The following is a 13683-nucleotide window of genomic DNA, read 5'->3' as shown; positions in this document are numbered from 1 at the left end:
TACAAAACCTTTTGTTTTAAAACAAAAATATCACTTACCCTACCTTTAAGTTAAAACACTTACTTCCCTTTAATTTAGCTCCGAAACGGTTTACACTTTCAGAGTTAAAATGAACACCTCGGGGAGGTGCCGCTGACAGCCGGGCCGGCGGAGAGGGTACTTACGTGTACCACAGTTTGGACTGGTGGATCAGGGGCGCGCCTCCGCTGCCCAGAGGATCCTTGGCCGACTTGCTCAGCAGAAACTCTTGGAGTTTCTGCTTCACCTCGGTACTTGCCACCGCACCTGTGAGACCAGAGGGTCAGAGACACAAGGGATGGAGGTTACCCTTTCTCTCCGGCATACTTTATTCTATTCTTTTTACACACACACACACACACACACACACACACACACACACACACACACACACACACACACACACACACACACACACACACACACACACACACACACACACACACACACACACACACAATTAAGAGCCATGTGTGTCCTTCAGCCTAACCACACAGTAAAATTCTCAGTAAAAAGTACTCAAATGTTTGACTTAAGTAAAAGTATAAATACTGCAATGCAGAAATGCTCTGTTACAAGTAAAAGTCCGGAATTCAAAACTTCTTGAGTAAAAGTACAAAAGTATTGGCATCAAAATATACTTAAAGTACCAAAAGTAAAAATACTGATGTTTGAAAATAGCAGATCTACAAGCTCACAATGCGCCGCAGTGAGCTTGTAGATCTGCTATTTTCAAATAGCCCATGTATAAAATAGGGCTGAAGTGGTTAATGTATGGTTTATAATAAAATAATTTATATCTGCAAAGTAACTAGTAACTAAAGTTTTCAAATAATTGTAGTGGAGTAAAAAAAGTACAATATTTGCCTCTGAGATGTAGTGGAGTAGAAGTAAAAGTATTGAAAATGGGAAATACGCCAGTAAAGTAAGAATTCCCCAAAAGTGCACTTAAGTACAGTACAGCACTTGAGTAAATGTACTTAGTTACTTTACACCACTGTTTAATTCCAATGTACTGCCTATGCCGGCGTCGTGGCTTTAACTGTTCTCACGAATGCTCCGAGTTAGCAACGCTAACCGTAGCGCTGAGTTAGCAACGCTAACCGTAGCGCTGTGCCCGTGTGCCCTACTGCCAGAGTTGCCAAATCTGCTCATTATAATTTCCCCGCAAGACTTTATTTGTAAATAGCCGATCTACAAGCTCACAACGCGTCGCATCGCGACGCGTTGTGAGCTTGTAGATCTGCGATTTTCAAATAGCTGATGTATATGTTAAAGTGCTCATGTGGCCCATAGGTAGTCGCTTCTTTTGGGCTGGTTTTCCTAGACCTGGTTGCTTGTTTCTGTCACAGAATCTGGCAACACTGCCCTACTGCTGCTCATCATCGTAAAAAATAATCCATAATTTCCAAAGTGCCCGAGGGCTTTACACGACGGCTCAGGGCCAACATGATCACATATTATCACAGCGCATGTGGAATATACATCATCTAAAAATGGGCCCTTTTTTACAATTGGTTTCTGAGCATGTTTCACTGTCATTCCATGTGCTATACTTATCCCACTGCTGTCCCCCGCGCACGGAAGGGATTATGTAACATCACATACTGTACCGTGTATGTATATATATATATATATATATATATATATATATATATATATATATATATATATATATATATATAACATGTACTATTTATATCACTGAATTGACATTTCTGAGAACAGCCATGTCTTATGTAGGAACATCTCCCCCTAGTGGGCTGACAAAACATGGCATGAGGTGCGGCCCGTTGTGAGGCAGCACAGAGAATGCTTGAAGGCTTAAAATTGTTATTGGAGGGATCGGGGGTAAAAGGCCCAATAAGCAATGGTTGGAAAGTAACTAAGTACATAATATATTCAAGTACAATAATGTTTCAATTCCTTCAATACATTATAGGGTACTTCTACTGCAGTACATCTCTCTTTAGATGATTACTACACAACCAAAAAAAATACATGAAACAATTAAGCCCTATGCTTTAGCATTTTGAAAATACCTGATCCGCAAAGTCATGTACATCGGCTGTTGTTGAAACATTTTAACCCATTAAGACCTGAAGCCGATTCTACAAATGTCTTCTAAATCCCAACAGTATTCTGAAAAACCTATGTTTCTATATCAGTGTTTCTCAAACTTTTTCATGTCAAGGACCCCCCAAAATGATATGTATTTGGCCGCCGACCCACATCTCAAAATATTTTGTTCCAGGGACCCCCCCAGAAGCAAAGATTTGAGTTAAAAATGTTCACTTTTAAACAATATATATTCAAAGATTTTCACTCATTTTCAAAAATAGCAGATCTACAAGCTCATAGCGCGGCAATCGGTGCCGCGCTATGAGCTTGTATATCTGCTATTTTTGAATAGCCTAAAGTGTAAAATAATGCTTTTTAGGTCTTAATGGGTTAACACATTTTGAAAACTTCTGCCTATATGCCAATCAAATATGTGACTTTTACTTTTAACAGGGTATTTGTGGTATTGCTACTTTTACTCAAGATAAATATCAGAGTATATCTTTCGACAAATAGAACAGCAATGCTTCTTGATTAGCGTTAACAGCCTTAATACTGAGCACTAGTACATGTGAAGCTTACAGGTACAGGATGTCTGTACCTCACCATGGCATGACGTGTTCCTACATGCCAGGCCCTGTCATGAAGCTTATCATTCTAACCCTAACACAACACCAAGTCATTTAGCTAATTAGGGACCGGGGCTGGGGCTAATTAGGGACACTACCTCTAACGAAGCACCATGTTATTTATGCGAACTTAGCATTGTGGTCTTTGGAATAATACCATGCTCTACATATACACTCTGCCCTCCATCACACGTAATTGGACGCCACTGTTGTCGGGCTAAGTGGCCCTTGACCAAAACACGCTGGGTAGAAGATTTACAACCGACGGCATCCATCATGTTTAATGATATCACTTGCACCTAATCATCTTCACTGTTTGTTTTATTTTGGTTTGTTTTTTGCTTTAGTTTTTTTCGGGGGGTTTGATTAAAGGACTACACCGCTGTATTTGAGCTTTTAAAAACAGGTGGTTTCCCCATGCCGCCTCCGGGTAAGTTCAGGCTGTATCGTTGAACGTTCTCCCCGCAGGGCTGCCATGGCCGCAAGCATGAAAGAAGAGCTCACCCCACCCTCTAATCTGGGACATTACGCCGAGAATGAATGAGAGTATATGGACATGTGACAATTACCGTAACAATTTTCTCAAGATAAGGGTATTTTGAGACAGACAGCCGTACTATCTATGCACAACTCTGCACTACACTAAAGTACACTACAACATGCTATAGTACAGCACACTACTCTAATAATGTATAGTAACATGTATTGTAAAGTAACATAATATAGACTATGCAAAACTGAATCATACTCGTAGCTCATTTGGATTAAAAGGCTGACAGAGTCAGTTTCCCATTCACTGTGAATGGAGCCTAGCTGTATATCAGCATGGCACTAAATTATATGTATCGTTGTTTTCCTTGCCTTCAAAGTGATACAGAGCTGTTTATGCTGTGAGAAGACCTCTCATGACCTCTTAAACTGAGCGTTGTGCTCTTAGAGACCGGCTCTCAACTGGTTCCGAGTTTAACCTCTACAGCTCACAAGCGGAAACTTAGCAACAAGTGGGTTTCGGGTTCTTTTCGTCAAGCGGCACCCGACAATATCTCCTTAGCAGCAGTGTTGGGCAGTAGCCTGTATCTGAACTACATTTCCCAGCAGCTTGTGGGTAGCTTCACTATACCTTCACAACTACCTGATGCTTTCAAGTAGCTCAGTTATGTTTTTCACCATGTTAAGGAGGGTAACTTTACAAAAGCTACATCACTGCATCCACAAGTGTGGCACATCAACATAAAATATGTCAACATGATGAGTTTAGAGTGCAGTTTGTCATCTGCATCCATTTGTAGCTTTTTACAGTCATGTTTTATTCAATCGCTCGGTCCTCTGCCACACTACCGACTGCATTAGATACAAAGCTTCACAGGCTAGCTACATTTTAACCACCATTTTAACCACCCCCTTCGTACTTTGTTGACTGGGGTTCGCCAGGGCTCTATACTAAGTCTGCTCCTTTTTTTTCTCTCTACACCAAATCTCTGACATTGTGACACATTGTGAGCTCGTAAATCGGCTATCGTCACCAAATGTTTGCCCCAGAATAGGGACGCTAGGGTTCATGTGGTTAAAGTAGTCTGCCCATTAGTCTGACCGCCCATTATGCCAACATCCCAGTAGTGCCACAAATGTTAGGTTAGTGTGAGGTCAACGGTGGTGGAAAAAGTACAAATTTTTTAGTAGAAATAAAGTAAAAGTCCAGAATTCAAAATTTACTTGAGTAAAAGTACAAAAGTATTGGTATAAAAATGTACTTAAAGTAGAAAGTATTCATTATGCAGAATGTCCCCATTTCACAAGTTTGTGTTATGTATAAAAAAATCTTTTGAAAATAGCAGATCTACAAGGTCACAATGCGTCGCATCGTGACACATTGTGACCTTGGAGATCGGCTATTTTCAAATAGCCAAAGTTTAAATAGGGTTAATGTATGTTTTGTATCAATAATCCAAATCTACAAAGTAACTAGTAACTAAAGTTTTCAAATAATTGTAGTGGATTAAAAGTACAATATTTGACTCTGAGATGTAGTGGAGTAAAAAAAGCAAAAGCATAAAAAATGTGGAAATACTTCAGTAAAGTAAAAGTACCTCAACGTTTTACTTAAGCACAACGGACCGGTCTAGACTAATCGCTGCCCAACACCGCTGTCCTGTGTGATCACGCTAAGTGCCGAATTAACCAAGCTAGCCGTTAGCACGGCGGTGTGATTACGACAGAGTGGAGTTGCCGGCAGTGTTGATTTCGTCGACTAAAACTATGACGAAAAATGTTCGTCGACTACCTTTTTCCTCTGACAAAATAAAAACTAAGCTACGATGACTAAAACTGAGACTAAATATATTGACCATTTCGTCAACAAATAAAAACTGGACTAAAATGTTAGTGAGGGACGAGTGGAGAAGAGATCCAGTAGAACTAAAAGACAAGTCATTTTATGTTTGGTCGCGCTCGGGTGTCATGCTCTGAAAATAGCCGATCTACAAGCTCACAACGCGTCGCGCTGCGACGCGTTGTGAGCTTGTAGATCGGCTATTTTCAGCATGCAACCAAGTGTAAAATCAGCCATTACGACACCGCCAACATACATTTTAGTCGACTAAATCAACTGTAGATTTAGTCGACTATAACCGTAGGATATTTAGTCGACTAAAACTAGACAAAAACTAAAACAGTTCAGATGACTAAAATATGACTAAAACGAAATGGAATTTCATTCAAAAGACTGTGACTAAAACTAAATCGAAATTTGCTGTCAAAATAAACGCTAGTTGCCGGTGGCGGTGGCGAGCTCTTACTCTCCCTGGAGCGCTCCTTGCCTCGCAGGTTGTGGCTGGACACATGCTGCTCCCTCCTGTGTCTCTCCTGCTCTCTCTCCTGCAGGCTCTGCTGTTGTTGTTGTTGTTGCTGTTGTTGTTGCTGTTGTTGTTGTTGCTGTTGTTGCTGTTGTTGTTGCTGACGCTCCTTCTCTACCAGATCCTGCTGCTGTTTCATGACCTGGAGCTCCTGCTGCAACTGAGAGACGACACAGACATGACCACATACGCCGTCAGACAGTGAGAAGATCTAAACGAAAAATTGCACGGAAAATGTAATGCAGTCGATTTAGCGGTTGAATAGTCGATTTCTGTGTGAGGCATCATCAGTGGTGGAAAAAGTACTAATGCATTTTCAGTGCTCTCTCCTGATTGGCTTAAATGTTGTCACCTACCTGAAAATGTACTATATTCTGTTTACTAAAGAGCTGGAGAGACCCCTTTGACCGAACAAACGCTCTGTAGCAATGATTACGATCGGAATATAGTACTTTAACCTTTTTAACAAACAAAAAATATATGACAAAAAAATATCACTTACCCAACCTTTAAGTAAAAGTATCAATACTGCAATATAGTATTGGTGTGCCGATACACTAATTTCACGAAACGATACGATACGATATTGGGCTCACAACTTCCATACGATTTCGATACGATACGCACTTTTTTATTATGAAAATATATGGGGGAGAAAAAAAGCAAATGCAAACAAATAATTCTGTTTTTGCATTATTCAGACAGTAGGGGGTACTAAGCACAAAAAATGGCCAAATCGTTACGCGGCGGATAAAAGCATGAAATTTGATACAGATGTCCCTTGGGTCATCCTAAAACATCCTAGAAGGGGTGCCCAAAAAAATCTCAAACAGGAAGTGAGTTATGGACCAAATTCAAAATGGCCACCTAAACTGTTGACCGTTGACTCAAAAGACACCAAAAGAATCTCCAAAAAGCATAAAATTTGGCACATATGTCCCTTGGGTCATCCTAAGACATCCTAGAAGGGGTGCCCAAAGGAATCTGAAACAGGAAGTGAGTTATGGACTAAATTGAAAATGGCCGCCTAGTGTTGTCGATTGACTCAAAAGACAACTAAAGAATCTCATAAAAGCATACAATTTGGCACACATGTCCTTTTGGTCATCCTAAGACATCCTAGAAGGGGTGCCCAAAAAAATCTTAAGCAGGAACTGAGTTATTGACAAAATTGAAAATGGCCGCCTACAGTGTTATCCATTGACTCAAAAGACAACTAAAGAATCTCATAAAAGCATACAATTTGGCATACATGTCCCTTGGGTCATCCCAAGACATCCCAGAAGGGGTGCCCAGAAAAATCTTAAACAGGAAGTGAGTCATTGACAAAATTGAAAATGACCGTCTACAGTGTTGTCGATTGACTCAAAAGACAACTAAAGAATCTCATAAAAGCATACAATTTGGCATACATGTCCCTTGGGTCATCCTAAGACATCCTAGAAGGGGTGCCTGAAATTATCTGAAACAGGAAGTGAGTTATTGACTAAATTGAAAATGGCCGTGTACAGTGTTGACAGACGATGCAAAAGACACTCATAAAAAATAATCTCATATAAAAGCATGAAATTTGGTACAAATGTCCCTTGGGTGATCTGAATGCATCCTAAGGGGTGCCAAAAAAAGTTTTAATAGTCTCTCAATGGAAAACACTCCTCCCACACGGGCTGCACTGCTACAATATTCAAATCGAGCAGCCAATCTGGCATTTGGTCCAGAAGCCTGAAAGCTATGCAATCTCTACCATCTCCTGACAAATATGGATGGATTAAAGTCGCTGATTCGTGGACACCTTTATGGACACTCTTGCCAGAGGCTGCTTAAGTTTGTAGAGAACTCAAGTGTGGCGGCAAAGCTGAGCCCTTCTGTTCAAGAAAGTGTAGATGCCGGGATGCTGGGTTACCTTGCGGAGCATTATGCCAATGTGCTGGTAATTGCGAAATGGCACACATGAATACATGTACTAGTTACTAAACACTAATCACAAAAAAACAGTAATGATCAAGAAGAAAATACATGAGAAGATAGAGCGTAAAACAAGCAAGAAGATGTAGAGTGCAAAATAAATAAGATGCAGAGAGTAAAATAAGAATATGCAGAGTAAGATAAGATGCAGAGTAAAATAAATAAGAATATGCAGAGAGTTAGATAAATAAAGAAGATTCAAAGAGTACAATAAAAAAAGAATGCAGAAAGTAAAATGAATAAGTGATGTAGAAATGAAAACAGAAGGTAGACTACAAAATACGGCAGGTTATGCACTGCATAACCTGTCGTATTGAGTCTGCATAATATGCAGACTGCCATGGTCAACTGTTTAAACAGCCATTTAGAATTTCTTCAACATGGTCCCTTCCTAAAAAGTTTAATAAACAAGCAAATAAATAACCTCTTCTAGGATATATTAAGAAGCACTCAATGTACGTACCAAATTATACACTTTTATGACGTCCCTTTATGTTTTCTTTTGTGTCAACTGCTTTAGGCGGTCACTTCCTGTTTAAAACCTTTTTGGGCACCCCTTGTAGGATGCGTTCAGATCACCCAAGGGACATTTGTACCACATTTCATGCTTTTATGAGATTCTTTAGGTATCTTGCATCATCTTTCAACACTGTAGGCGGCCATTTTCAATTTAGTCAATAACTCACTTCCTGTTTCAGATTATTTTGGGCACCCCTTCTAGGATGTGTTAGGATGACCCAAGGGACATATGTGCCAAATTGTATGCTTTTTGGAGATTCTATAGGCTTTTTGAGTCAATCGCCAACACTGTAGGCGGCCATTTTCAATTTAGTCAATAACTCACTTCCTGTCGAAGACTTTTTTGGGCACCCCTTCTAGGATGTCTTAGGATGACCCAAGGGACATGTGTGACACATTTTATACTTTTAGGAGATTCTTTAGTTGTCTTTTGAGTCAATCGACAACACTAGGCGGCCATTTTCAATTTAGTCAATAACTCACTTCCTGTTTCAGAATTTTTGGGCACCCCTTCTAGGATGTCTTAGGATGACCCAAGGGACATGTGTGCCACATTTTATGCTTTTTGGAGATTATTTTGGTGTCTTTTGAGTCAACGGTCAACAGTTTAGGTGGCCATTTTGGATTTTGTCCATAACTCACTTCCTGTTTAAGATTTTTTTGGGCACCCCTTCTAGGATGTTTTAGGATGACCCAAGGGACATCTGTATCAAATTTCATGCTTTTATCCGCCGCGTAACGATTTTTCACTTAGTACCCCCTACTAATTCAGCTTTTCAGCTACAATAGCTGTTTTGAATCCAAATTAGGGCAATAGTGTGACACCTGACCCGAAAAAAAACATGTTGTCACCCTTTTCACCCCGGGGCTGTTTGCATGCCAGATTATTATTATTGTAAAAAAAAAAGAGAAGAAAAATCAAAACAATATATTTTTTTCCCAAACCGATACATATCGTCACGAAAACGTATCGCGATATATCGCGGGACGATATATCGGCACACCCCTACAATATAGAAGTTTTTTTTTTTTACAAGTAAAAGTCCGGAATTAAACATTTACTTGAGTAAAAGTACACAAGTATTGGTATCAAAATGGCACTCTGTGCCGCGCTATGAGCTTGTAGATCTGCTATTTTTGAACAACCAAGTAAAATCTAAAATGACGCAGATGCTTTCCCTGGGTTTTTAACCCATTAAGAAAGACCTGGAACGCATCTGTGTCACTTCTTGATTTGAGCTAAAAAGCATTATTTTACATTTTGGGCTATTCAAAAATAGCAGATATACAAGCTAGCGCGGCACCGAGTGCCGTGCTACAAGCTTGTAGATCTGCTATTTTAGAAAAATCGTGAACATTTGTGCAAATCTTTGAATATATGTTGTTTAAAGCGAACATTTTTAACTCGATTCTTTGATTCTGGGGGGTCCCTGGAACAAAACATTTTGAGATGGAGGTCGGCGGCCAAATTCATATCATTTTGGAGGTCCTTGACATGAAAAAGTTTGACAACCACTGATATAGAAAGTTTTTTTTCAGAAAACTGTTGGGATTTAGAAGACATTTGTAGAATCGGCTTCAGGTCTCAATGGGGTTAATGGGTTAAATTTGCCCAGCCCCCTCCAGCTCACCTTGAGGTGCTCCTGCAGCTGGGCCTGGTGCTGTCGCGTCAGGTTCTCGTGCTGCTTCTGGAACTCGTTGATGAGCAGCTGCTTCTGGATCTGCTGCTGCTTCTGGATGAGGAGCAGCTCCTGCTGCAGCTGGCGCTCCCACATGCCCGCGTCCCCCGAGCCGGGCCCACCCAGCATCCGCAGGTCCGTGCGCAGGTCCAACGGAGACACGGGCTCCACCACCAGCGCTACCTCTGGCTTGATGTCCACTGTGGGAGCAAAACGCACAGAGAGAAGAACAATGAGGATTTAGAACACTCTTTTTTTGTGTCAATTTGTGGCCAAATATATCGAATTTTGGAGGTCCTTCACATGAAAAGGTTTGAGAACCACTGATTATAGTGACATGCGTACGGTTTTCAGAAAACTGTTTTTTTTTTACATTTTGTAGATGTGTTCCCGGATTGAATGGGTTAAAAAAAAGAATGCCCGGTCAACAGGCGGTCAAACATGAGAGAGAGAGAGAGAAAGAAAGAAAGAGAGAAAGAAAGAGAGAAAGAGAGAAAGACAGACAGACAGACAGACAGACAGACAGACAGACAGACAGACAGACAGACAGACAATACAAAAACGGGTATATTAGGGATGCAAATTATCGATTAATTCATGAATAGATCATTCATAACCTTATCGATCGATTAACTGATCGATTGACGAGACGATTTTTTTTTAGGACCAAAAGGTAAATTCGTGTCCGAAACCGAAAATGGGTGCAGAAACACAATTGCCTTGATGTATCTAACACTAACGAGCATCAACGAGCATCAGCTGGACACACACACACACACACACACACACACACACACACACACACACACACACACACACACACACACACCTCTCCTCTCCAGTGCTCTATGGAGTCTGTCTCATTTCTCTGCAAAAGCCCTTGAATATGATGGAATATGATTAAGGATTACTGTGACTATGGTAAGCTCACATTTCATATCACACACACCATAACTTTCACTAGCCAAAAAAAAAAAAGTTTTCAAAATATATATAAATCAAAATTAACTCATTCACTGCCACAATTATTGCTGGCCGCGTTTGCCCACTGCCAGAGATTTTTCATTGAAAAAAAAAAGTACTCAGGAGCCGAGATACAGAATTTTTAAGTTTTAAGTTAACAAGGAAGTGGATGGGAGTCTAGATCTTTAAACAATCATATCTCCTTGGTCTTTGGGTCAAATTTGAAAAAAAAAACTAAAAAACTAAAAAAAACTAAAAAAAAATATTTTTTTTGAAAAAAATAAAATTACGTTTTTTACGTCAGTGGCAGGATTGGTAAACGGGACAAATTACGTTTTTTACGTCAGTGGCAGTGAATGAGAAGGACAACTTTGTTTTTTTACAACAAGGGTTATTTTATTAGTTTGTAATGATAATAATTGTGATTAATAATAAAGTGATTTTAGTGATTTTTAACTGGGGGGGCGGGGGGGACATTCTGTCCATTGGTAAATAGTCATGAACGCAGCCTCCGATTTCCGCGAAACTTTGTACGCACATCCCCACTAGGCCAAGGAGGAAATGCCACCCTACTTTTTTTTTTAAATCAGCCTCATGGTGGCGCTGTAGCAGGCAGATTCACGTTTTGGCCTAAACTTATAACAAGAGTTATAAGTTTATCACAAACTAATAAAATAACTCTTGTTGTAATAAACAAAGTTGTCCTTTAACGGTAGTTCATCGATTACAGATGAATTGTTAACATCCCTAGTAGGGGTGTGCCGATACACTAATTTCACCAAACGATACGATACGATATTTGGCTCACAATTTCGATACGATTTCGATACGATACGCACTTTTTTTATTATGAAAAATATATGGGGGAGAAAAAAATCAAATGCAAACAAATAATTCTGTTTTTGCATTATTCAGACATGCAAACTTGTAGCTTTTCAGCTACAATAGCCGTTTTGAATCCAAATAGGGCAATAGTGTGACACCTGACCCGAAAAAAACAACAACATGTTGTCACCCTTTTCACCTTGCGGCTGTTTGCATGCCTGATTATTATTATTGTAAAAAAAGAAAAAAAAATCAAAACGATATTTTTTTCCCAAAACGATACATATCGTCACGAAAACGTATCGCGATATTTCGCGGGACGATATATCGGCACACCCCTAATCCCTAGGGGTACATACAGAAGAGAGTGGGGTCAGCCTCTCCTCTCCTCTCCTCTCCTGTGTGATCTCTCCAGCATGATGCAATTCTATTAGAGCAGCTCTAAACAAACAGGGTGGATGCATCACATCCGTCAACACGCAGCTATAGCCCCCACCGGGAGGGGAGAGCAGCCCCGCTGGTGGCCTTGTCCCCCACGGACGGCTTGGCACGACAACATCGTCAACACCCCCCCCCTCTGAAGCGTTTACACCAGGCCCTCCTCGCCTGTTCCACACCATTACCATGACTAAACACAGGAATAAATATGAGGGCGTTTAGGCCGCTTGAACACGTTCAAAGCTGGCATCCCTCTCCTTCCCTGTTTTGGGCATGATGTCAGTATATAGGTGATGAAATAGCAGTAACATATGCAAGCTTGCAGAGTGAAACAAGGTCACAACGTGTCGCGATTGTGAGCGCTGTGAGCTTGTATATCGGCTATTTTCAATTAGATATGTATAAAATAGGGCTGAAGTGGTTAATGTGTGTTTTATAATATAATAATTGACAATTGCAAAGTAACTAGTAACTAAAGCTTTATAATAATTGTAGTGGAGTAAAAGTACAATATTTGCCTCTGAGATGTAGTGGAGTAGAAGTAAAAGTACTGAAAAATATAAATACTCCAGTAAAGTAAAAAAAATACCTCAAAATTGTACTTGAGAAGTGCAGCACTTGAGTAGATGTACTTAGTTACTTTCCACCACTGTAACTAAATACAGGAATGAATATAAGGGAGTTTAGGCCGTTTAAACACGTTCAACAAAATAGCAGTTCTACTAAACAGTAGTCCATCTGCAAGCTTGCAGAGTGAAACATTTTGAATAAGGCAACAAACAAAAAAAACTACACGAGACGGGAGACAAGCACCGCCGTTGTCGTGCGTTTGACAAACCTGCTCCGTATTGTCACTAATCGCCAGAGACAAAGCCAGAGGGCATCCCCCCCCCCTCCCCCTACATCGGTCCCCAGCCTCTATATATAGATCCAGTCCACAGAGGAAATCAATAGCCATTTTAGACAAAAGAAGACGAGGCCTGCTCCATCTCTTCTTCACACCGCAGAGATGGAGCAACAATCCATCTCTAGACTTTTATCATTTTTGCCTTTCTTTCTTTTTTGGCCACGTTTTAGACCTGGGACGCATCTGTGTGTCACTTTTTCATTTGAGCTAAGCATTATTTTACACTTTGGGCTATTCAAAAATAGCAGATATACAAGCTCGTAGCGCGGCACTCGCTTGTAGATCTGCTATTTTTGAAAAATCATGAAAATGTGTACAAATCTTTGAATATATATTGTTTAAAGCGAACATTTTTAACTCATATCTTTGCTTCTGGGGGGTCCCTGGAACAACATATTTTGAGATGGGGGTCCGCGGCCAAATACATATCATTTTGGGGGGTCCTTGACATGAAAAAGTTTGAGCACCACTGATTATATAGAAACATACGTTTTTTTCAGAAAACTGTTGGGATTTAGAAGACATTTGTAGAATCGGCCTCAGGTCTTAAAGGCTTTAAAAAGCTGCAGTCCGTAAACTTTATGTCTTGGAAACCTTTAGGTCTCTCCCCCCCGCATGAGAGATGATCAACATTTCTCATCCAAAAGAGAGGCAAATCCCCGCTTGGCCCAGGGGGGGGGGGGGGGGGGAGAGATTGGGCTTATGAGCTTCAGGCAGTACACCCGGTAGGCGTCCTACCCGACACCATGGGGGTCTAAATGTCTCAATGGAGACCACCAACCAACCACTGCACACATGTACTAGTTATATTGTGTTAGTAAGTCTAT

The 13683-nt window shown here is 40.4% G+C and overlaps 1 protein-coding gene across 3 annotated transcripts in view; it reads right to left on the bottom strand.

Moving 5' to 3' along the window:
- hdac9b (histone deacetylase 9b) overlaps window positions 1–13683 on the bottom strand; it is an 87312-nt gene that overhangs the window by 49831 nt on the left and 23798 nt on the right. For all 3 annotated transcript variants that reach the window (XM_080426207.1, XM_080426208.1, XM_080426209.1), the window contains 3 exons: window positions 9676–9923; window positions 5504–5720; window positions 165–285 (listed from right to left, as the gene is read on the bottom strand). In XM_080426207.1, the coding sequence (XP_080282333.1) occupies window positions 165–285; window positions 5504–5720; window positions 9676–9923 (586 nt within the window). The remainder of the gene's footprint in view (window positions 1–164; window positions 286–5503; window positions 5721–9675; window positions 9924–13683) is intronic.

The sequence above is a fragment of the Gymnoscopelus braueri genome, assembly GCF_963280865.1.
Source record: "Gymnoscopelus braueri genome assembly, chromosome: 4".
Lineage (NCBI taxonomy): Eukaryota > Metazoa > Chordata > Actinopteri > Myctophiformes > Myctophidae > Gymnoscopelus > Gymnoscopelus braueri.
Note: the sequence above shows the minus strand (reverse complement) of the source record. Positions and strands in the feature narration are given on the sequence as shown.